This window comes from Canis lupus, chromosome 14, assembly GCF_003254725.2.
Source record: "Canis lupus dingo isolate Sandy chromosome 14, ASM325472v2, whole genome shotgun sequence".
Lineage (NCBI taxonomy): Eukaryota > Metazoa > Chordata > Mammalia > Carnivora > Canidae > Canis > Canis lupus.
In genome coordinates, this window is record NC_064256.1 from 9,358,095 (window position 1) to 9,384,413 (window position 26,319).

Consider the following 26,319-nt stretch of genomic DNA (forward strand, 5'->3'; position numbering starts at 1 on the left):
CTGCAACATTTTGAATACTGTTAGCAACTTACTTAACCATACATTTCTTTAGTAATTGTTTGTTTTAGTCATCTTTTTGACATTTAGAGCTCATTTATTAAAAGCCTTTGCTTATTTTTAAGGTAAGTTATACCTAAGTTTAATTTCCTAATTTAGATTCTTAAGTTTTGTGCCACATTGAAACTTCTTATTTAGTTTACTGTGAGCATTTCTTCAACAATAAACACTTGGTATTGCATTTCTTTGAATGAAACTCAATGCAGCCAACATCCCTCATGCTAGGACTCTGGTCAATTAAGACTAAGATATTGATTAGAAGCCAACCAGCCATTACGAATCACCCATGGTAAGTAGTTCAGGATGAATTGGAAGTGAGCACATTTCTTTTATCACAAGAAAATGACAAAGTCTTAGTGATGCCTTTGACAGAAATGTAATCTTATCTCATTTCTATTTATCAAGAATTTTACCCCAAACACTTCTTTATAAAGCTTTGGACAGCAAGGCACTTTACCTCTCAGCCTTAGTTTAGTCCTTTTAGTGACTCATCCAGCTTGGCAGGTTATAATTTAATCATCTCTAACATTTTTATATGCACCTTGTGGATCATATTGCTAAGTTTCAGGGCTTTGGGAAATTTTTTGTAAGTCTAAATCAAATGGCTATTTTAAAATAGCCTTAGACATCATAAAAGAAAATGCCTTAGACATCATACACCCATTTTAAGAATGAAAGAAAATCCATGGATGGATGGAAAATTATCAGCTGTTGCTATTGGCAAGAATATTTATATTATCGTTTTGCTAATAATATGGCATAGCATCCTGAGTTGGGTTTTGTTTTACTACTTTTGTAGTTTTGTTTTGTTTTGTTTTGTTTTCCTAAGGAAGTACAAGATGGAAGATGCTAGTAATAGTAATTATGGTGGACCAGGTAAAATAATGGAATATATATTTCAGTGTTTGGACAGATGGTAGGATCAGTAGATCATGTAATGATTCTGTCAGAGGGAGGAAAATTGACTAATAAAATTTTAGATGGAGCTGATTTTTGTATTGAAACTCACATTAAGGAGAGGAGTTGGAGAAGTTCTCCTAACTTCATTGGCCACTATAATAATTAGATTAAGGGCAGCCTGGCTGGCTCAGCGGTTTAGTGCTGCCTTCGGCCCAGGGCATGATCCTGGAGACTCAGGATTGAGTCCTAGGTTGGGCTCCCTGCATGGAGCCTGCTTCTTCTTCTGCCTGTGTCTCTGCCTCTCTCACTCTGTCTCTCTCATGAATACATAAATAAAATCTTTTAAAAAATAAAAAGAAAGAAAATAATTATTAAATTAAGTACAGGATTGTCATTTATTGATGTATTTTGTTAATATTTTTATTTAACAAATTTGGTAAATAGACACTTTATTTATCCTCACACTATCTTCACTCTATTCCTAAATACCATCAATCTTAGAATTGTTTAGTATAGTCTTCAAAACTGGAATGTTCATACTGCAGAATGGTGCTTATAGAATTATTGCAGTGATTATGCAGTGTTTTAGTTTTCATGAAGAAACCTTCAAGAAAGTAATCTATTCTCTATATAAGACCTAACTACTCATCATGCTGTGTTTTTATACAAAAAGGACATATTTGGACCAATAAATCTTATCTGTGGTATTTGTTTTTTTACATTGTACTCTTTGGTATTTTGCTGGCTCATTTCATTTCCATGCAGAGATTTCCGTTTATTTATTAACTCATTTATAAATAACAATAGCAGCTGACTTCTATTGTTTGAGATCTTGAGATGTAAACAAACATCTTTCTAAAATATATGAATCAAGAATGCAATAGTTTTATATAATTTTTTTCTCTATTATTTTCTACCTTTCCATTAAACAGATCAATGTTATTTGGGGGCTTTTTAAACCAGATGGAATATTGGCAATTCATTATAATTAGAAGCCTTGCTACTAACTCGATTTCTAGATAAAAAATCAATGACTTATATAATCACTAATATAGACTAAAAATTATACGGGTTTGAAAAACTTCACTGCCCAACATTTTTATGTTCTTTCATCTGAAAAAGAAGTTCAGTCATGTCTTTAAAAAATGGAGCAAAGGCAGAGCAGGATGTAAGTGTTGCTGCTGATACATAAGTGCAGATTAGCCTTTCCCTCTGCAGCTTTCTATCTTGAGGTTAGATTTCAAGCAGCGATACATTTGTTGCTTTAGCTTTCCCAGATCATAAAGTGATGTGTCTGTTGACGTGATTACAGATGTTGCTATTCAGTACTATCCAGAATTTCAAAGAAAAAACATAGTGTATCCAAATGCAAATAGGGCACATGTGACTTTCAGAGGTATTCAACTCACTACTATCCCACTAAAGCTATGCAACAGAAAAAGTGAGATTGAAATTTTCAGTTCCCATTGAAAATAATGGTTTATACTCCTACCACGTGGAGCCTTGAAACGTATCCTTAAACATTCCTGTACAATTGGAAGAATTCACCAAATCAGTTGAGCATTTTTAGCTCTGACTCTAAACACATTTCTCTGACTCTAGTCTCATTATAAGTTGTTTAGTCATTTAAATGGCATTGTAGAGGGAACCGAGGTCCAATCAGACGATTTGATCCATTCAAGAATTATCCAGCATGACAGAAATTGAGATGGGGTTTGAATCTCATTGAAGTTGAAACTCTTCAACTGGTGTGGAAATGACTAGCAGCTGACACTTGCTTCAAGATCAGTACTAGACTTATCTTGCCTTTTCAACTCTGCAGCCCATTCCCTTGTGCACATTACTCATATCACTCACACACCGTGATTTGCTCTGGCAAAATGCATATAAAGTGCCTTGCATCAGTACCAGTCCCTCTTTTACTAACATGGCAACAGGGCATCTGAGCCTGGCTTTGTCACATCTAACTTGTGTTAGATTTTTTACTTATTTGCAGTCCTTGTGGCATTTGACCCTGAGCATTACCTGGTCTCACCTTGGTACAGCTGCCTTCGCTCTGCCTTAAGAATTCAAAGTTTTGTTCTTCCTAACATCCTATCAAGGAGGAAATCACCAGTGAGGCATTGCTGCAGTCTGATGCACTTGCCAGTCTGTCTAGAGATAGTGAATGTGATGGGATAAGATCCGTGATCTCTTCTTTAGGAGGTAGCCTCCCTGTAGGCAGCTAATTCATCAGGGCAAGGACAGAACTCTATTTTGTTTTTCTCTTTATATTTCTTCTTTATACTGTCCCCTAACTCCTCTATTAAAAATGATACCCATTATCATACCCATTTTTTTGGTAATGTATTTTTATGGATTCTAAATAAAACTAAAAACCCCAATTAAGAAGTCTTTGCATTTATACCTAATTAGAGAAAGTAAGGGCAATGCAAAGGAATTAATACACTCTAGAGGCAAAATACTTTTTTTGGAACAAAAAAACATGTTACAATTAGTCTTTCTTCTTTTTTTAATAGTCTCAAGGATGATTGATGTCTGCAAGACTGGAAGTTCTTTCTGAAAATGAGGAAAAGTTTCTAGCTAAAATTTATAAAAGTATGTACACTTTTTTTTTTTTTTTTTTAAGGAGGACTGCTTTTCCACTGTAACTCTAGCTATATTGTCTTCCCTGAGACCTATTTTGAAGCTTTACAATCCAGGTGCCAATCTGAAAACCACGAAACAATAACTTTGTTTTTAACTGCTTGCCTCACTTTGAGAACTGAAATTATTCAAACATGCATCTGTTCTCATGAATAATTTTGTTTCATTGATACAAAGTGTTCTGTTTTTCATTGGAGTGACTTTAGACAAAAGGGGTTATTTCTCTAGCTGTGTGTATCTAACCCCAAAATAATTTATTACTTGGAGAAGTAAGGATAAGAAAGCAGGGATCCCTGGGTGGCGCAGTGGTTTAGCGCCTGCCTTTAGCCCAGGGCGTGATCCTGGAGACCCGGGATCGAATCCCACATCGGGCTCCCGGTGCATGGAGCCTGCTTCTCCCTCTGCCTGTGTCTCTGCCTCTCTCTCTCTCTCTCTCTGTATGACTATCATAAATAAATAAAAATTAAAAAAAAAAAAAAAGGATAAGAAAGCACTCAAGCTATTTTTTTTTTTTTTTTTGGCATTTCCAAGATGAGAACATGTTCACTTTTCAAGTGGATGTGTTTGGTTCCTTATAGACAGAGCCATTGTATTTTATTTTAGTATTCTGAGATATGACTTTTCCTTGGCATGTCCTTTTACAGCAAATCAAATTGCTTTTCATGGGCATTACCAAGTTTTAAGCAGAGAGGATTCAAATCTGGTGTTCAGAGTGGAATGCATTTCTCGAGAGCATTAGTATTCCACCCTTATTTTACCCTAAGAGGAATATAGTATCTAGGCATTTACAGCAGTACATATAAACAAATACCAAACATAAAAAGAAAGAAAACTACTAAAACTGAAAAATGTTAGCAAATTGATCATTTAATGATCTGAAGTGTCAGATACCAAAACTCTCAGAATAAATTATTTGCATTCAAATTAATGTAGTAATCAATTACAATAATTAGAAAAATTATAAACAATAAATTGATAACTTGAACAACTGATAAGGATATGGAACATAGCAAGTATAGTATATGCTGGTGTTTGTGATAATTATTCATTTCAATAATGGTCATAAATTCTACAGAGTGGTTTTGTGGGACCCAGGAAATTTAACAAAATCCCCTACCCCTGGACAAGCAGAGCAGGACTGACTCTATTTTGGCCTGCACCCCAGCAGTTCTTCAGGGTAGTTCTCTACCCCAGCACTAGTGGCCTTGTGCTGACCTGCTTATTACCTAGGGCACTGCCCCGCCCTAATCAAAGACCAGGACACACCCTAATCGGAAATTCGGCTCAGCGGACCAGCAGGACTGTGCAACTTTCTGCGTATCCCATTGGCCACTGGCCCCTATAAAGTGCTAAGCCTCTTAGTCTAGGGGTCCAAGTCCCTGCTCCACTGCGTCGGGTATACTTGGACCCAGGCTCGAGCTTGTAAATAAACCCTCGTGTGATTGTATCGGTGTCGGCTCCTTGGCGGTTTCTCGGATTCGCGATCTTGGGCACAACAGTTGATGTATGACGATTCTGGTCTATAGATGTTCCCAGCATCACGTAAGCGGATAGTAGTGAAGTAAGGTAAATCTAGCCAGACCCTGTTGGATTCCAACCTAGCTCTTAACCTGGACTATGAAGATCATCTCTTGGCCCAAAATATTCATATGAAGCTCCTTTCATTATTTGCAGGCTTGGCTTTCTAGCTATGGACATCCTGTTTGCAACTTGGTTGGGATTAAGCTTTAAATTGTACCTCCGCACTCTACTCACATGGACCAGATTAAGCTTCCTATGAATCTATCAAGAACATAAATTGCATCTGTTTTGTTCTTTTTTTTTTCTTTTTTGTTTTTTTTGCATCTGTTTTGTTCTATTGGCATTTGTGTTCTATATAATTTTATTTATGTTCATTTATGTTTATATTTGAGTTTTAGGTGTTTCCTTGAGCTTTGAGATTATAATTTATTCTAACTGCTCTTATCCCTTCAATTCTGAGTTACAGGCCACACATTATTTATTTCCATGATACTCCTCTAAAAATAAGACTGATCTGTGTCCACAATGTAATCTTTCTTCTTTCATTTATTCTGTTATTGTCAAAACAGGAAACAGAATTGTTTTAAAAGGTCAAATATTAACCATGCAATGCTCTTACAGTATTCTAAACAAAATTATATAATTCAGTGCCTTGAAAAATAACTCATATTAACAAAAAAGAGGAAGGCTAAAAAATCAGAAAAGAAACAAATGAAAAACTACATCTGAAGACTTAAAAATAATTTTAATTAACTCTCCTGTTTATTCTGATTTCCTCTTAAGCAGAGAACTATTTCTAGGTTGTGTTATACATATGGGCTTTGTCTTTTGTTCTTATTTTCTCCTATATCACTCTTTTGATTTATTCTGTAGTGGTTTCTTCAAAACTTAACTTTGATTTTTATCTACAATTTCTTTTTGATATTCTTATGTCTGCACCCATAGATTACTGATTACGGGGATGCAACTCTATCCCTTCAAACTTAAACCAGAAAGTTAAACATTTTTAGAAAGCTCCATTTAATTTAACTCATTTTAAGTTTTATTTGGGAAAATATGTGTGCCTGCTTATATAAATATAAAACATTGACAAATTATTATATATGTGCATACCCAAGATAAGCTTTGAAATTGGAAAAAAGAAATCAACCAAAGAGTACCATGAGATCTGGGAGCAGGGAAGGAACACCTTTTTCACATCACCTGTGGTTTGGTGAGTAATGAAACTAACTGCCCTGCCATTGGCAATCCAGAATGCATTCAGCCTCTATTTTGAGTTTATGTGTATTCTTATATTTTTATTGATAAGCTGTCATTGATTTGCTTCCCAGCTAGAGCCATAGTTACATGTGTACAATTTTCAGGAACATTATCACCTAACAAACCTCTGGAGATAGTGAAATAAGCTTGTGTGTTGGAATGCAGTGGAGTCATATTTCATATTGTAATCAATACAGTTGGGTTAGCTTCTATGAGCTTAATATGTGAATCTGAGTTCAGATTGCTAGGCCAGACTGGATGTATTAGAGAGTTCGTGTCATGGTTTGGAAGATAGACACACATTCTAATCCACGAAAAGCAAAGTGCTGCATTGAGACTCATTCATTTATATGATAAATTCACCTTTCATGGTTTCTTTTGATCAAACAAAATATTGTTTCAGGGACACAAGATAACAAAGCTGACATTTTACTAGTTTATATCCATTTTTGAAATGACAAAAAAGATAAATTTTTAGAGCTGCATCATCAGTGTAGCAAGTGTACAGAGATCTCTGAATAATGGAAGCTATTTGACATTAAGCTATTTGTGTTTATTTAATTAATATCACCAAGAAGAAAACAGTCCATAGGATATGTCAGTCACACAGTAATGAGACTATAGCAGTGATATATGGGAGCTTTTGGAAAAATCCAGTGATTTTTTGGAAAAAAATCTGTGCAGAGAATGGAACATTTGAGATTTTTTCCAACAATGTGTCTGTTGTTTATTATAATTATTACAGAGTAGGAAATATAAAATATCATATCTCACTCAAGCAGGAAGAAAGGTATATGTCAGATATATTTTGGGAAGAGGACTAGTGCAGGCAGAGTGACAGGCTGAGCAGGTAAATAAGTGGAAAGAGGAAGTAATGATGGTGGTTGGTGATGGTGCTCCCTATTCTAGGACTTCAATGTGTATTCATTTAATCAGTCCTTAAAAAATAAAACACTTGAGGGATGCCTGGGTGGCTCAGTTGGTTAAGAATCTGCCTTGTGGGGGATCCCTGGGTGGCTCAGAGGTTTGGCGCCTGCCTTTGGCCCAGGGCGCGATCCTGGAGTCCCGGGATTGAGTCCCACGTCGGGCTCCCGGCATGGAGCCTGCTTCCCTCTCCTCCTGTGTCTCTGCCTCTCTCTATCATAAATAAATAAATAAATAAATAAATAAATAAATAAATAAATAAATCTTAAAAAAAAAAAAGAATCTGCCTTGGGATCAGGTCATGATCACAGGGTCTTGGGATGGACCCCTGCATTGGGCTGCTTCTCAGCAGGGAGCCTGCTTCTCCCTGCCCCTTCCCCTGCTTATGTGTGCTCTCTCTCCATCTATAAATAATTAAAATCTTTTAAAAAAGAGAAAAAAAAACATTTAAAGTAAGGTATTATTTTTTTCCACTGCAAAATAATTTTTGTTGATATCCCACCAACTGTACAATCTGCTCCTGACGTTAAGTTTCTTCTTTTGCAATTCGGTCTTTCTTAATTAAGCCCATGAATACTTTCTTCTCCACAATCTAGAATCACCCATGGTCAAACTGGGAGGTGTTGTCGATGAATTTAAGGTCAATTGAAATAACATATTATTGACCTGCTTTCACGAATGGGGAAACTTAGAGGAGTATGTTTAGTAAGTTTTAAAACAGAGACTTATTTATTTATTAAATATTCTATTTATTCATGAGAAACACAGAGAAAGGCAGAGGCATAGGCAGAGGGAGGAGCAGGCTCCTCTCAGGAAGCCTGATGTGGGACTGGGTCCCAGGACCCCGGGATCATGACCTGAGTCAAAGGCAGATGCTCAACCACTGAGTCACCCAGGTGCCCCTAAAACAGAAATTTAAATCCTGATCTGATTCCAAAACCTGATGTTCAATCTGATAATTTCAACATCTCTGCCATGTCTGATTCTTGTACTCATTCTGTCTCTTTAAGTTTTGTTGCCTTTTGGTATGCCTGGTAATATTTTCCTGATAGCTAGACAAGATGTGTTGGGTAAAAGTTGCTGCTGCTAATAGGCTTTTAGTATGTGGTGGTAAGGTGTGGGGAGGGGAAGCGATGTATGATTTCAGAATTAGTACTCAGTCATTTAATGAGCCTGTGCCTCTGGAATGTGAACTTCAAAGTATTTTTCAGTTTTGTTCTCCCTCCCCCCACCCGCCTCGTGACAAAATGGCTAGAGGGGGGCGGGGTTGGGTATTCCCCTTCCCCTAGGTCAGTTGGGTTCTGCTAATACCCCCAGTAGGTTAGACTCTAGTTAGCTAACCTGCTTGACAGTTTCACCTAGGGCAGGCTTTGTTAAAGAATACTCTGGTGGCACAGTTGGTTAAATATCTGATTCTTGATCTCCGCTCAGGTCTTGATCTCCGGGTGGTAAATTCAGGCCCCACACTGGGCTCCAGGCTGCATGTGAAGTCTACTTAAAAACAAAAGAAAACAACCAGAGTACTCGGCATGAGAAGCATGAGAAGATTCTTCCCTGATATTTACTTTGAGAAACTAGTTAGGCTTCTGGAAATAAATCTGAGAAAATTATGGGGTCCACTAAGGCTGGGTGCCACTGAGTTTTAACTCTTAGAATTGTCCACCCTAAGCCTGTAGCAATTGCAGGTCAGGGTTCTCTACCCCAGCACTGGTTCCCAAGTTGATTTCTGCAAGGGAGTCTCTGGTCCTGTAAGCTGTAACTTTCTCTATTTGCCTTTTTGTCACTCCAGTCTCAGGAACAGGGCATGCCCTCTATGTCCTCACCTGTCTTAGAAGCATTTTTGATTTCTCAGTCTGTTCAGCTTTTCACATGTTGTTAGGATGGAGTAATAACTTCCAAATTCCTTACATGTAGAATGGAATAGTAGTATTTTGATGGCCAAAAATGGAAAAATGGAAAGATGGTATTCTAGGCAGAGACAAAACAGGAGTAAATAGAAAAAGAAAGCCAAAATATATATTCAAGAAAAATGAATACAAAAAAAAAAAAACAAAAAAAAAAAGAAAAATGAATACAAAAATTGAATCAGGCATTTAATTCCTGAATATGCTTTTTATGTAACACTCTAAAGATAGATTGGGATAGAGGGTTTGAGGGCTTAACTAACGTTACCAATTTTTATTTTTGCTTTGTCAGTGAGAAGTCATTATAAGTTTCTACCAAGGAAGGAAACAAATAAAAGAGGATGTTTAGGATATCTTTATTTGGCCCTAATATATATGTGGAAGATGGATCAAAAGACAAAGGATGGCTAGTTGCAAGCCTTTTATGGTGGTCAGGAAATACCATCATGATAAATGACTTTGTAGGGCTAGACAAAACAATGGATGGGTAAATGAAAAAAAATTTACACTGTGGCTGATACTGGGTATGAAAATCAATTGGACAAAATTAGAGAAATCAAGGAGAAAATTCCTTAGGCCAGATGAGGAATACGGATTAGACATGATAAGCTTTGTTTCCCATGCTTTGTCGCTGTCTTAAAGCGCTTGGTCAGCAGGCCATTGGAAATGCACAAGTTGGCAAGAAACCAGCTCAGCATTGAAGTAGAGTAGTGAGCTGTTTGAAGCCAGGGGAAGGATGGGAGGACTTCTGATAGAGAAAGCCAAGTTGGAAAACATGAAGGATAAAACTTTGGGCACAGTTAAGGGAAGCAACAGAGAAGTAGAACCAACATTTATGCCACTAAGAGAAACAATAGTGATAGTATTCAAGATGTTAAGAAAGGAGGGTTTCAAAGAAGAGATGGGTTGAGGAGAGGTGATTGGATTTGAATGCTGATGTTTTCTCACACAGTGTTTAAGACGAGTGCATTGCAAAGGCTAGTTTGCATGGGGATGATAGTGCAGAGGGAATAAAACAGTGTTTGTACAAGATGAGTCAAGAAGGAAAAGAAAGAAGGAACACAGCAGCTAGAGAATACAACCATGTCACAGACTATTTTCAAGATCTGGGAGATCAGGGAATGTTTATAAAGCAATATAGTATTATATTACACTGTATTTTTCTATACTATATATTAAATTTAGTATTTTCTTATTTCCTCCCCCCTTTTGGTATCTATGATTACATCTGTAGTATCAGAATTAAAGCTCTGTATTTGAGTTTTTTCCTTTTGTTTTTTCCCCTACAATTTAGGCTTGCCAGCTATCTGTAAATTTTATTGGCTATTCCGTAAAAAAAACCTGTTCTTGGATGTTGGTTTTAATTAATTCACTATTATTCTGTCTTCTTGGTCTTTAATGTGTACTTTTATTTTTATTAATTCTCCTACTTTTCTTAGTCTTATGTTATTATTTTTGCCTAGCTTCTAGAGTTGAATGCTGGGTTCATTTATTTTTATTATTTCTTATTTTATAATAAAAGCATTGAAGAATATGAATTTTTGTTTTAAATACAGAACACTGTATGCAATATTCTCATTATCTTTTACTTCTGAATTGCCCTAATTGCAGTTTTTGACTGCAATTGTTTTGACTTTTTGAAGGAAGTTATTGTTTAATTTCTAAGCAGTTCCATTTATGTTTATGACTTTATTTCCATTTACACTGGAAACTGTCATCAGAAAATGTGATCTAAACAAGGTCATCTTGTTTTATCACAATCTATTAAAAATTTATATATGATTCATTTTTAAGTTTTTATTTAAATTCTAATTAGCTAACATACAGTATTATATTATTTTCAGGTGTACAATGTAGTGATTCAATACATCCACACTACACTCAGTGCTCATCACAAGTGCATTCTTTAATCTTTAACCCATCCACCTGCCCACCTCCCCTCTGGTAACCATCAGTTTATATAGAATGAGCCCAAATGCCAATCAATAGATGAATGGATAAAGAAGATGTGCCCCCCCTCCACACACACACAATGGAATTTTATTCAGTCATCAAAAAGAATGAAATCATGTCATTTGCAATGACATGGTTAGAACAGCTAGAGAGTATTATGCTAAGTGAAATGTCAGTCAGAGAAAGATGAATACCATATGATTTCACTCATATGTGGAATTTAAGAAACAAAACAAACGAGCAAAGAGAAAAGAAGAGAGAGACACAAACCAAGAAAGAGACTCTTAACTATAGAGAACAAACTGAGGGTTCATTTTTAAATGCATGTTCTCTGAGCTCTAGAATTTATCAATTTATCACTTTTCTAACATTTCTTTTTCTTGTTGCTTGCTTTGTTGCTTGTAAAAGCACATGCAAGTTATATTTTCATTGAACATGGGGGTTTGGAATTCAGATGATTATAATTGGTTTTTTTTTGGTTTACATTGTACATCCTTTAAAGCTTAATATTTGTATACTAGATTTACTCACATTTCTGTAGATTTCTCATTTGCTTCAATAGTTGAGGGGACACCTTTTATATTATGGCTTCCTCTCTGAACTTCCCAAGTTTGCTTTAATTTTCAGCAGATGATTACATATTCAAACAAAAGTTTTCCAATTAAGTATATTTTAAAATGTTATGTTTTCTCAGTAATGATATATCTAATAAAATTTTCCTCTTGTCCTCAAATTTGAAAGAAAACTTTGCAGGTTATTAATTATGTCATCATAAAAGTTTCTTCTAAAAAATATATGTTTTTATTCTGCAGTTGTGTTGTGGTAGAAATGTTTGAGATCATCCTCATTTTTAGTTTTAACTAGGTAACCATTTTTAGTCTTGTTTGATTTGTTGGGCTTTTCTTTAATCTTGTCCCTCTCTCCCAAAAGGTTTATGTTTTATCGTGTTTCTTGCATTAATTTCCCTTCCAGTCTATTCACACAGAGGTCTCTTGAGCAGAGAAATGTTTTCCTTCCTCATTCCTTTGATTATATTTTAGCATAACAATTGTTTTGGTTTCCCGTGTAGATATATTAGTTATCTATAATTTTTGCATACTGTCTTCTATTGTCTTCCATATTTTCTAACATTGTTTCTGTCTCTGTACTTTTTTTCCTCGATGATTTGAGAAGCTTTACAAGTTGGTCTCTATGTCAATAATTTTGTGCAAACTGTCCCTTTTACATCAGTGTACCTTGTATGGATTTTCAGTTGGTATTTCATTTTTAGGTCTCTCCTTATCTGTTTCTTATCCACTTTTCTTTTCTTTTTGGTACACAGGATTTTTAAAAGTCCATCGGTTCTCTAAGGTTTATTTGGAAAACAACATCTCCTCAAATGTGCCTACATTCAGTGCAATGTTCCTTGATATGTTTTACTTTGTATTTCTAAATAACCTGTTTACATTAGTTTCTACTTCTTTTTTTTTCTGCTGTGCCAGTTTATTGACTTCTTGCTATGGGATGGAATGAATTATTTCCTTTATACTTGTCATCTGCCATTTACACTTCCTGTCCTACCATCTTCCCAATATAGATGCACATAATGTACATATGAGTTATGCACTTTCCCGGAAAAATTTTTTGTTGCCCTTGTAGCTAATAATCATCACTTTGAAATTGTTTGGCTGCTTAGTGTTTTGGGGTTTTTTTTTTTTTTGGTGTGTGTTGCTTTTTAAATACTAAAGACCAATTCACTCCCAAACTTTTCTCCAGAGGACATCTGGTTAGCTATATTTAAGTTCTTGGAGACATCCTTCCAGCTTCTGTAATTTAGATTGGTATCCAAGCGTACAGCATAGCTTGCATCCCAGAATCTCCTTTTACTATAATTCTGGGGATTTTCTTCACATCTCTTTTGTATTGCATCTCCTGTTTTCTGTAATCCAACTGCCCCTCCTTCATTTATTATTTTGTTTGGGTATAGCACATCAACCCATAGCTGCTGCTGCTTCTTTTTAAGATTTTATTTATTTATTTGAGGGAGAGCGAGCATGTACAGGTACACACATGAGCAGGGGGAGGGGCAGAATGAGAAGGAGAGGAAGAAGCAGACTCCACCTGAGCAAGGAGCACAATGTGAGCTCAGTTCAATCCCAGGATCCTGGGATCATGACCTGAGCTGAAGGTAGACACACAACCAACTGAGCCACACAGCCACACAGGTGCCTCCTACCCATAGCACTTGAGGCTGAAAATGGAAGTTAGAAATTTTAAACTTGTGTATATAAAAATATCTTCACTTTGACATTATGCTAAACAACATGTTATCAAAATCTAGATTGGAAATCATTTTACTTTAGAATTTGAAGGCACTACTTCATTTATTTTCTTGGATCTTAGACCATTCTGATCCTTAGATTCTTTGTAAATTTTTCACTTTTCCTTTTTTTTTTCCCCATCTTTAGAATCTTTTAAGACTTCCTGTTTGTCCTCATTATTCTGAAACTCCACAGGATATATCCTAGTTATGTTTATATTTTATTTATTATGCTGGGAACTCAGTAGGACCTTTTAATCTAGGATTCCATATCATTTCCTTCTGGGAAAATGTTTTTTTTGAAACCCCAACTCCCCATTTTCTTTTCCTGGGATTCTTATTTAGGTCTTGGGCTTCCTAGACTAATCCTTTAATCCTCTCCTGATTTCTTTCTCTATGTCTTTTTGATCACTTTCTTGGAGATTACTTCAACCTTCTAGTTCTTTTATTGGCTTCCATTTCTAAAATCATAATTCAGTATTATAATTAATTCTATTATCTATAATTATCATTAATCATAAATAATTATAATGAATGTAAGTATATTTTTATAATAATAATTATAATTGATGTATAAGAGTTCTTTTGTGCTCTCTGAATTTTCCTTTATTTATATAAACAGCTTCTTGTTTTAGGCATGCATTTAAAAAAGTTGCTGAAGCTGGGCAGCCCCGGTGGTCCAGTGGTTTGGTGCCACCTTCAGCCTGGGTGTGATCCTGGAGACCCGGGATTGAGTCCCGCATCGGGCTCCCTGCATGGAGCCTGCTTCTCCCTCTGCCTGTGTCTCTGCCTCTCTCTCTCTCTCTCTTTCTGTCATGAATAAATAAATAAAAAAAATTGCTGAAGCTATTAATTTTTAGATGGCTTTCTTTCTAGGCATAGCCTCTCTTTACTGAAATATTTTTTTTCCTATTTGTTTGATTTAGTGTCTATTTTGCATGGCAGAAAATCTTTTGTGACCAGTGATCCTTGGATTCCACTCAATTAAAGGTACATTAAAAAGCTGATTGAAAACTCTCTGCACGTGGTTGTATTTCTTGATAATGGACATCACTTGGGAAATCACCTAAGTGTCAGGATGTTTAGATCTTTAGATCTTTTCTTTTAGGCTGATGAGTCTAAAAATCTCCCAAAGATGAATATTTTAATCCTCTGCTTGGAGGATGTAAACTAGGCTGTTAATACTCTGTGAGCCAAGTAGGGGAAGGGGACTGGAAATCTCACAATTCAATATTCGTGCTTCCACTTGCCATGACTACTTTTAATGTGGTACTGGACCCACTGTGCCAGGTGTCTTGCATCCAAGAGACCCTATGTTTCACCTTTTCTAGAGAGTAAATCCCTAGTCTTCTGCCAGGTTGAGGGAAAGAAAGTAGCCCAGCTTCACAAACATCAAATATTTGATCACATGATTTTAGTGTTTAATTCTAATCCCTTCTAAATGGGCTCTTTGTGTGCATAAATGTTGCTTCATTTATTTTTATATTCCTAGTACACACCCTGTTGATTATACTGTTATTACAATTCATATTTTAAATAAATGAATAAATTATTACTTAATACATTGAAGAAACCCTTAGCTAGTTATGGCTGGCTAGAAATGTTTCTTTTGATGTCATAGAGCTCCTTTTCTTATATTGTTGCCTTAATTCAGATACATTGCATGTCACTTCTGTATTAGAATAAGCATGTCTTAATATCATGTAGGCCTTTCCTAACAAGTTTCAGACAATTCAATTTTTATGTCTGCTGTGGTTCAGAGTTCACATTCTAAACAATTCTTTACATTGCATTTTACTAGCTGGAGCTACCATTTAGTCCTATTTATTGTAGCACAGATACAAACAATTCTGGAAAACATTAAAGTATGTCTTTGTGAGTCATAGTCCCCAAAATGCCATCCATAGTTTCCTATTCTACTATTAAATTTTTCTTTCATTTCTGTTCTTTTCTGCTTGGTCACTTTGCTCATGCTGAATCCAAGTGAGCTCTGTCTTAATCTCTCTCAATCTTCCTGTTCTATACCACACTTTGCAAGAAGAACCTTTCCCCTCTAGGTTTGGGACTGAAAGGCAACCTCAGGTTCTCTCCATTTTTCAGAAATCATTTATTTTTATAGTGTGTCTCAGTTGTGATAGCTCTATTCCTCTCTGGCTGCAGCAGCCTTTTTTGTTGGTGTTTAGCAGTTTCACATCTATCTCTATGAGGGTAGAATATAGGAGCCCTAAGAATTCAATATGGAATAGAAAATTTTTTAAAACTGGTATTTTCTGTTTTTAATTCAAATAAAGTATAATATTTTACATATATTCATTTGGGATTATGTTATATATATACCTTTCAGACAGGAAGGGTACCGTGTAGGTACTTTGAATAATACTAAGCTGATAAAATGAACTTTATGATGCTCTTCTTTGGAATAAAATAGAAGAATCCTTGCTGGAGAGGACACTTTTCTGTAATGATTCTGAGGGGACAGGAATCAGTAGGATAAAACATAGTCAAACTATGAAACAACTGTTTGTCTTATCCTAAGGTCTTTGTGTTGGCCTGGGGTGAAGAAATCCTTTAAATTACTACCTTTTTTTTTTTTTTTTTTTTTTTACTCTTCTTTCTCAATCTGGTTTAGACTCACCTTTTCTTTTCTATTTCCAATAAACTGACTGCCGTGGTCTCACTCGCTCATCTCTTGTTCTTGTCTAAGCCTTCTCCTATCTAGGTGACATGCTCCTTCCACCCAGAGTATTATTTCAAATACCTTATACCTACTCTCCTACCTCCTATCTCCTCTGCTTCCTATTCTGGATGTTTATTCAATTTTCCTTTTTTAACTGTCTATCATGTGTCATGTACTGGTATGAGAGGTAAAATTGTAGAGGTAATAAAATACTGTGATTGAGTTTGTGGCTTCAGGCCTCCATTATTTAATAACTGTAATGTGGGGTCAGTTACCTATTGCTTTGTGACTCCTTAAACAAAATGGGATATCTAACTCAGCATCATTTAAGCATTTAATGTTAATTGCTTAGGATGGTTCTGGCACATAGTATGCCCTCAGTAAATGTTAGCTACCACTGTCAGACCACCACCATCATCATCATCACTTTAAAAAAATATTTATTTATTTTAGTGAGAAAGAGAGATAGAGAGCACGAGCGGGAGGGGCAGAAGGAGAGGGAAAGAAAAAACCCTAAGCAGGCTCCATGCCCAGTATGGAGTCTGACACAGAACTCAATCCCACAACCCTGAGATCAGGAGTTGGATGCTTAATGGACTGAGCCACCCAGGCACCGCATCATCATCATCCTTTTATGTTTTGTTTGCTGAACAATATAAAGTGGCTTACCATGGAAAATATTCATTTCAAATCCTTCTGTCTATCTTTTCACATTCTGAAGGTATTTCCTTCCTGTAACATTCCATGGATGGAGTTAAATGTACATTGACTGATATGGGCCAAGATCAAAATGGAAAAGCATTTTGCACTGAACATCTATTATGTTGTTTAGAATATCACAAAATGGTTTATAATGAATTATCTTAGTTTCTGCATGCATTAATAATCAGCTTAGTGTAGGAAAAAGAAAAAATGTAAATAATTAAAAGGAATATTCTACAAGCTTACAAAATTGCCCATAGAGAGCCTATTTTCATATTATTTACTTCTACTTATTATTAGCAAAGAACGATCTGCTTAATTGAATTTAGTCATCACAAAGTACTGGCATAATGTATTTAATGTAGATATTTACATATGACATGTAAGTCATATTTTAAGATATTGCTAACTTTTAAATTAATAATATGAATGCTTTTAAATAATATTCAAAAAAAGAGCTAACATACCAAATCATCTTGAGAAGTTAAAATTGTCATTTATAGTAAACATTCAGATGAGTTAATCCTACATGAGAAGAAACCTAAGAAAATTATTTGAAACTAATTTTGGTTATCTAGAATAGAATTATAAACATAGTATCGCAGTCATAGCTCAATGGCTTATGATTAAAAATAACTACTCCATAGAATTCATATAAAAACTTTTATCACAAATTTAAAATTAAGAAAAAAAATTACTCAACACTATTGCTCTAAATACCACCCATAAGCACTGTGTTGGGATGAAATTCTATCATAAAGTTTGACCATCTTGTTTATCCCAAGTATTGTGGGTCTGACTTCTTATACTCTTCCCTGAATCCACCCATCCCACAATATGCATGCCAACATATACACTTAAAATTGCCTCTCTTGGGAATACCTGGCTGGCTTAGTGGTTGAATGTCTACCTTTGGATCAAGTCTTGTCCCGGGGTCCTAGGGATCTAGTCTCACATCAGGCTCTCCACAGGGAACCTGCTTCTCCTTCTGGCTATGTCTCTGCCTCTCTCCCTCTGTGTCTCTCATGAATAAATAAATAAAATCTTTTTTAAAATGCCACTCTCTCTAAGCTCAAGGCCAAAGGCAGAAGGCACACTCCTGAAGGGTTTTCTCTGCATAGAGTTGGGTGAAAGATGGTCATCTCATGTGGTAGTTACCAGGAATTTAAATTAAGAGCTGATATTGTGGGAAAATAAAAGCAAGAAATAGCAGATCTGGATGAAATCCAGAGATGGTGGCTTTTTACTTATTGCTTCTGACATAATTTTTGGACAGCAACTATAATTATAGGTAGAGAGCAGGGACATTCTTCCCAGTGCTGTCTCACCATAAATTTGGATATATATGGAGTTTCTGTCTTTCACATTTTCTGTTCACAAAACACTTTCACAGATACTAACTTGTTAGATCTTTTCAATATCCCTGTGAGGTATGTGTCAGAGTGCAAAATTTCCCCAAGTTATCTTTTTAAATTAGTGTGTGTGTGTGTATATATATATATATTTATTATATATATATACTTATATATATATATATAAATAAATTAAATTTACTATTCAAATCTGCCTACTGCCTGAAGCCACATCTACTCAAAACACTAAATAGAGTAATGATAATCACTGGTGTGTTTGTCAAACATTCTATGTATTTATCAGTATGTATTTCAAACATTGACTTCCTATTGAATCCTAGGTATTAAAACAGGTAAAGAAAAGTAAAAAATAATCTGTCCCTGAGATTACTGGGCTCTCTAGTTGGGAAATGGGCACATCAACAAATAATTATAATATAATGCCAAAGATTTATGATAAAATACATAATGAAACACAAATACAGAGGAGAAACATACCTACCTGCCTAGTATAGGGTACATCAGAGAAGACTTCACAGAAAAGCTGAATTTTCTCTCATAAGAGTAAGCAGGGACTCTCAGTTTTCAAATCCTATCCTCATGAAATTTTATCTTTGGACATCACTGACCATTTCCTCATTCCTGAAATTCTCTCTTTGGTGTCATGGACCTTGGACTATATTCTTCCCTAGTTTCCATCTGGTCATGTTTTTTCGTCCTCCCTTAGTGATCTTCCTGAGTCTGCTCTTTAAAATTTACTCTTTCCAGGGCCCCATTTGTGCTTCCCTTCACTCTATCACTGTTTCTGTTTCTGTGGATGAGAATTTGCTAATAAATAGTCATGATCTCAATTGTCTTGAACATGATTGTGCCTCTGAAATCTTTACCTCCTGCAAACCTGACTCATGAATATAGCTCAAGTGTCCATCTGAGTTGTGAGTTTCTTGGCTTGGAAGCCTCACTGGGACTTTGAGCTGATAGAGAACCATGACATGATCTACTTTTTAAAACTGTCGTTCTCTTGGGTGCCTCTATTCAATGAAAGGCACCATTACCTGTTCACTGTTCTTTCACTCCTTCTTCCTTCCTTCAACAAATATTTACTAATACCTATTGGGGGTTAGTCACCACAATTGGCTCTGGGATGCAACAGTAGAAAAACAGACTTGGCTCTTACTCTTCTGCAGAAAATAAATTTTTATTTGGTGCTTAGCAAAGTATGGCTTACTGATTACATATGTTAGAATCACAGGAAGAAGGGCTTTTAAAAATCCCAACCTGAGGTTCCTTCCCAGACTTAATGAATTATAATCTTTAAGAACTGGGTTCCAGGGATCTGTATTTTGAGTAAACCCATTATGTAATTTTGAGGAACATAACCTAACCTTTATAAAACCATTTATTTAAAAAAAAAAGAAAATCAAATAAATACATAATTATATACTGTAAAGTATCACTGAAATACAAGGTACTGTGTGAGTGTCTGATAGGGAAGTAGGGAGGATTGATACAATGGTTAGCCATTCCCTGGGAGTTAGGGGCAAAATCCTGTAAGGCCTGTTGCCGGTGGTTGATTAGACATGAGGAGTGGAAGTCAGCAAATGCTAAGGATGACTCTCAAATCAAAAGTCTGGATGCCATTGTTTGATTCCTCTCTATTTTCTTTAATATATATCAAATCCATCCCATCTTCTTCATCACTGCTCCTAACAGAGTTCCCAGACTCTAGTCTTGCCAGGAATTATAAAATGTGCCCTCTAATTCTTACTCATGCTTCTATATCACTCTTTTCTCTGATCTGTCACCATAGTGATCCCCTAAATAAATAATTATACACATACATACATAAAGCTATAATACCATATTTTGCTTAAAATCCTTTAGTCACTCATCACTTTCTGTGGCCTGGACAGTAAAGTCTGAAAACCTATTGCTGTTTCCAAAGTTCCCCCTGTCCACTGCATGCTCAGATTCCTGTCACCATCACCTTTCACCTGGAATTCTACATCAGTGTGACTAGCCTGTCTGGAGTCTTAGGCTCTGTCAGTCTTCTCTCTACAGTTCACGGATTTTTCTAAACCATGAAACTCACCACCTCTATCATTGTTATAATCCTTCAGAGAATCCCCTTGACCACCTGTAAGACAGCATCCAAACCCCTCTCAGTGGTTTATAATGACCTTCCTTCCTTCCTTCCATCCTTCCTTCCTTCGTTCCTTCCTTCCTTCTTTTCTCTCTTTTTTCTCTTTTCTCCCCCCCCTTCTCTTCTTTTCTTTTCCTTTCTTTTCTTTCCTGGTGACCTCTTGCCATCCTCTTTCCTGGGTTATCTCCTCCACATCCATTGGGCTACTGTTCACATACCTGTGAAGCCTAGGCTGGATGGCCCTGCTGGATGCTCCTATAGCAGCACCATTTCCTAACTCCTTTCTAGGGAGTCTCATACTGAAGTATAACAGGCTCTTTGCCTATCTCTTTCCCCACCTACACTGTCTCTGGTGGTCAAGAACCATGTCTTGGTCACTGATAAATCCCTACATTGAAACTTGTGTCTTGAATGGTGAGTATGCAACGTTTTTTTTTTTTTTTAAGATTTTATTTATTTATCCATGAGAGACACAGAGAGAGAGAAAGAGAGGCGGAGACACAGGCAGAGGGAGAAGCAGGATCCATGCGGAGAGCCCTACATGGGACTCGATCCCGGGACTCCAAGATCATGCCCTGGGCTGAAGGTGGCGCTAAACCACTGAGCCACCTGGGCTGCCCTGCAGCATGTTTTTTACATGCCAAATAATACTGATTATTTATCCTTCCTGAATGTATCAAGTTAAATAGTTTGCATATTTTTAAAAGAACAGCTTTATTTAAATAATCCACATTTGCCCATAAAATTTTCCCCTTTAAAGTGTGTAATTCAGTATTTTCCAGTATATTCAGAGTTGTGCATCCATCTCCCTCATCTAATTTTAGGCCATTACCTAAGAAATCCTGTACCATTGAGCACACACTTGTGTTCCCTTCTCTTCTTAGGCCCTGGCAGTCACCAATCTATTGTCTGTTTTTGCCTTTGCCTGTTGTGTATATTTCATATAAAATGAAATCACACAATATGTGGTATTTGTGACTAACTTTTCTCACTTCACAAATTCTCACAGTTCATCCATTTTAGAGCATATATTAGAACTTATTCTTTTAAATTTATTTTTAACACTTTATTCCTTTTACTTACTTTTAATATTTGTATAGATACAGCACATTTTATTTATCCATTTATCAGTTAATGGACATTTGGGTTGTTCCTGCTTTTTGGCTATTATAAATAATCCTCCTAGAAACATTAATATACAGATTTTTTTTTGAACAAATGTCTTTAGTTTTCTTGGACTGGAATTATTTAGAAGTAGAACTGCTAGGTCATATGGTAACTCTATGTTTAACTTTTCAAGGAACTGCCAAACTATTTTCCAAAATAACTGTACCATTTTACATTCCCACCAGCAATATAAAGAGTGTTAATTTTTTTTAAGATTTTATTTATTCATGAGAGACAGACAGAGAGGCAGAGACATAGGCAAAGGGAGAAGTAGGCTCCCTGTGGGAGCTCTATACAGGACTCGATCCCGGGACACTGGGATCATGACCTGAGCCAAAGGCAGATGCTCAATCACTGAGCCACTCAGGCATCCCAAGAGTGTTAATTTTTTCACATCTTCAATAACACTTGATTATTATTATAATCATCTTAGTGAATCCTGTGTTTTTTATTTGCATTTGCCTGATGACTAATGATGTTGGGCATTTTTGATACATCATCTTTGGACAAATGTCTCTTCAATTCATTTTTATTTGGGTTATTTGCCTTTTAACCGTTTTCTAAGAGTTTTTAAAATATATGTCATCTATATATGTTTATTATATATACTATATGTGTGTGTATATATATATTATGGATACAAATTCTTATCAGATACATGATTTGGAAATAATTATGCCCACTCTGTGGGTTGTCTTTTCACTCTTCTAATGGTACCTGTTGAGTCACAAAAGGAGTTAATATTGATAAAGTTGAATTCATCTATTTTTATTTTGTTTCTTATGTTTTTGGTGTCATGTGTTGTCCCAGCACCAGTTGTTGAAAAGACTATTTTTTCTTCATTGTATTTGCTTGAGAGACTTGTCAAAAATCAATTGACCATACATGTGAGAGGTTATTTCTGGGCTCTTAATTTTATTTCATTGATTTGTCTATCTTTATACCAGTATCATGCTGTCTTGATTGCTACAGCTTTGTAGTAAGTTTTAAAATCAGAAGTGGGGAAAAATAAAACAAGAGGAAATCAGAGAGAGAGACAAACCATAAGAGAATCTTAATTATAGGAAACAAACTGAAGGTTGCTGGAGGGCAGGTAACTGGTGATGGACATTAAGGAGGGGACAGGATGTAATGAGCCCTGGGTATTATATAAGACTGATGAGGGACACCTGGGTGGCTCAGCGGTTTAGTGCTTGCCTTTGGCCCAGGGCATGATCCTGGGGTCCTGGGATCGAGTCCCACATCGGGCTCCCTGCATGGAGCCTGCTTTTCCCTCTGCCTGTGTCTCTTTCTCTCTCTCTGTGTCTCTCATGGATAAATAACTAAAATCCTAAAAAAAAAAAAAAAATTGATGAATCACTGAACTCTACCTCTGAAACTAATAATACACTAATAATATATTATATATTAATTAATTGAATATACTATATGTTAATTAATTGGATTTTAAAAACATAAACAACAAAAAAGAAATAAAAAATAAAATCAGAAGTATGAATTCTCCAACTTTGTTTTCACTCTCAAGATTGTTTTGCCTATTCTGGGTCCCTGACATTTCCATCTGAATTTTAGAATCAGTTTGTTGATTTCTGCAAAGAAGCCAGGTGGGATTTTGATACGGATTACGTGTATCAGTCAATTAATTTAGGGACTGTTTCCATTTTAGCAATATACATCTTCTTATCCATTAACATGGGGTTTCTTTTCACTTATTTAGACCTCTCATTTTTTAAATGATATAGGTTTTAGTGAAAAAAATCTTGCACTTAAGTTTATTTGTAAATATTTTATTTTTTTGATGCTAAAATTTCCTTAACTTTAAGTTGTCCTCTAAGTAGGAGAAGTCTGCATTTTAAAAGTTATATAGGTAATATTAGATAAAGTCAGGGCTTTATTATGGGGATCATCTCACAGGCACATATTAGGCTTTCAAAGAACACTAAAATTGCTTTGAATAGGAATAGAAAGCTGTGCATGACCCAAAGGAATGGATGAATATTAAGGAAGCAATATTTATTCTTAAAAGAATATTTATACTAGTATACTGAGAAACTTTATTTGAGTCACAGTATCAAATTAACTGTACAACATGTATTCACTCATATGTGAATCATAATTTACAATATATACCAAAATTTGACATTTTATTTAGTTTTTATTTTTATTTTTTTTAATTAGGCTCCATGCCCAGTGTGGAGCCTAATGTGGGGCTTGAACTCAAGACCTTGAGATCAAGACCTGAGCTGATTAAAAGTTGGATGCTTAACTGACTAAGCGACTCAGACTTCCCAAATTTTGACATTTTAAATAATTAATGGTAATTGGTGCACTTGTTAAATCTATTGATTGTTTCAAAATAAATGAGTAAAGCTCTTTAAAAACACCTAGTTTCACTGAAAATGTTTAGATGTACAATACGGCATTATATAAGTCAGATGGAGGGTTAGGTGTTTGAATACTGGGGTGGCAAACTAGTCACCAAAATGATTATCGATACTGTGATTTATAGAGCAGAATGAAAGAGGTGATTATGATTAGTTATCAGTTATCTGTTAGTATTTAAAATGTTTCCACATGTAGGGTAATCACACCAGTGAAGATACCACTTACTATGTGGGGAAAATATTGTAATTAAGATATTACATTGAGTAAAAATTTTGTAATGAATACTGGAAATGATTATTATGGGTCCTTGAATTGGAAAACTTTCCTGTAATCTTTTTTTCCAAGAGCTACTAAAACTATACAGAAGAAAATTGTTCTATAAAAATAAGATCTACTTAAAGAGTTTATGAACAATTACTCTAGGCAGATTGGTCTGGAAAGATTAAAGGTTAAACCATAGAAGCACAATCACTGAGAAAATTTTGGTTTTGTGGCTGTTGGTGTATTTTTTTGCAGTTATAGTAGGATTTGACAGCAGAAACCAGTTGATGGCTCACATTCTATGAGAGGTACTGGATTGGAGCCTAGAGAATGAATCATTGTTGGTGAACATTATCAAGAGCACAATGGGCTATGTTTTTGTCCCTGGATGGTCTGTCTATCTAACTGTCATCCATTTGTTAGACTATATATTTTAGAAAGAAATCCTAGTACCAGGATAATGTCAAAGACAAGGAATGCATTAAATTTTTAATGCATTTAAAAATGCATGGATACACGTATGAAAGATAGCATAATTAGTTAATATAGCCATACAAAAGGGCTGAATGATCCTTGTTTATGCCTTATAGCAAAATTGTGAAAATTAAGTCTTTAATTTACTCTCAAGTAGAATTGTTTTAAATCAATATTAAACAACATATGCAAAATAAATTATTTGACTCAAATATTAATGTATTTACAAGATCCTCATGCAAGTATTAGCTGCTTTTTTTTTTAAGATTTTATTTATTTATTCATGAGAGACACAGAGAGAGAGGCAGAGACACAGGTAGAGGGAGAAGCAGGCTCCCTGTAGGGAGCCCAGTGCAGGACTCGATCCTAGGACCCAGAGATCATGACCTGAGCCAAAGACAGATGCTCAACCACTGAGCCACCCAGGTGCCCATTTGCTCTTTGTTCTTCCCTGAGGTAGATACTTGTTGGTTCCCAGACTTCAGCAATGGCATCAAAACACAATAAAATTATATATAAATAGATTCCTTGATAAAAATGGAGTTGTGTATTTATCATGTTTACAAAAATATACTTAATATTTTCTCCATTATATTGAAGAAGGTCACAGATATGGCTTGACTATATTGTTTTTTTCTTAAAGAAAATGCCTATTTAAAGTATTATGATATTTCTTTCCCATTATCTTACAACTTTATTTTTATTTATGAAAAATGTTTTTCCATTAGTTCAATACATAGAAAACTGATCAAAGAAAATTTAATATTTAACTTACAATGATAAATATTTATACTATGTAATGAGGTTTATCTGGAAGAGGTATATTTCTCTGTTAACAAGTCTTACTTCCTTCTGGAAAATGAAATGTATTGAGAATTAAAGAATTACACATGTGGTTAGAAAGCTGACCTTTAAAGTCCCTACCAATCTTGAAGTTTAATATTTCTGAGATATTTGGCTGCCTTTTTTTTTACAGTAACATCATAAATCTATAGAAACCCCAAACAAAATGCAATTTTGGTTTTACATTAATTAGCTTTGAAACATAACCTTCACAAAAGTATTTTATTATCTTTTAAGAGTCCATTAGGGTAGAAAATCAATACTTTAGCCGCTCAGTGGAGCATTTCATTTTTCTCAATATTTTCAAGAGAAGCCACTATATGCTTCCAATTTAACTTTTTTTTTCTTTCCTAATGGAATTCTACACATAAGTAAAATAACTTTTCTAAATCGTTAAAACCTAATAGAAAATTAGCAGGGTTGTGATAGATTGCTATGCCTTTGTGGTGAAAAGACAGAGTAAGCTAATAGTTTTGAGTGCCCTTATGACACATCAAATACCACCTATCTTCTCAAGGGAGAATATTTGAAATTAAACAGGCATGAATTTTCTACTCGATCTTGGGGAGATTTGATAGCCCCCTGCAAGTAGTGATCTTGGGGACCATAGTTCTCTATCCTCAATCGTTCACTCCACATTCAAGAAAGGAAAACATTCTTAAGTAATAGATCTATTCATGAGAACAGTCTCAGTTTCATAGTTCTCCAAAGGGAGGCAACCTTCGGGTTATGAAAGCATATTGCCTACATAAGCCACTTTGGGGCATGTTTTTGGGAAATGACAGCTGTCACCGCCTTCTGAGTAGATTCTCAAGAGAATACTACACTGGTGATAGTCACAGAATGGGTGG

At 35.4% G+C, this 26,319-nt stretch overlaps 1 protein-coding gene across 7 annotated transcripts in view; it reads left to right on the top strand.

The window, feature by feature from the left end:
• Nucleotides 1–26,319, top strand: part of GRM8 (glutamate metabotropic receptor 8) — a 731,467-nt gene that overhangs the window by 615,352 nt on the left and 89,796 nt on the right. Inside the window, exon 9 of one of the 7 annotated variants that reach the window (XM_049093381.1) lies at nt 14,391–14,454. The exons of the other annotated variants lie outside the window; for them this stretch is intronic. Within the exon in view, the coding sequence (XP_048949338.1) occupies nt 14,391–14,423 (33 nt within the window). The 3' untranslated portion in view covers nt 14,424–14,454. The remainder of the gene's footprint in view (nt 1–14,390; nt 14,455–26,319) is intronic. 7 annotated transcript variants of the gene reach the window in all.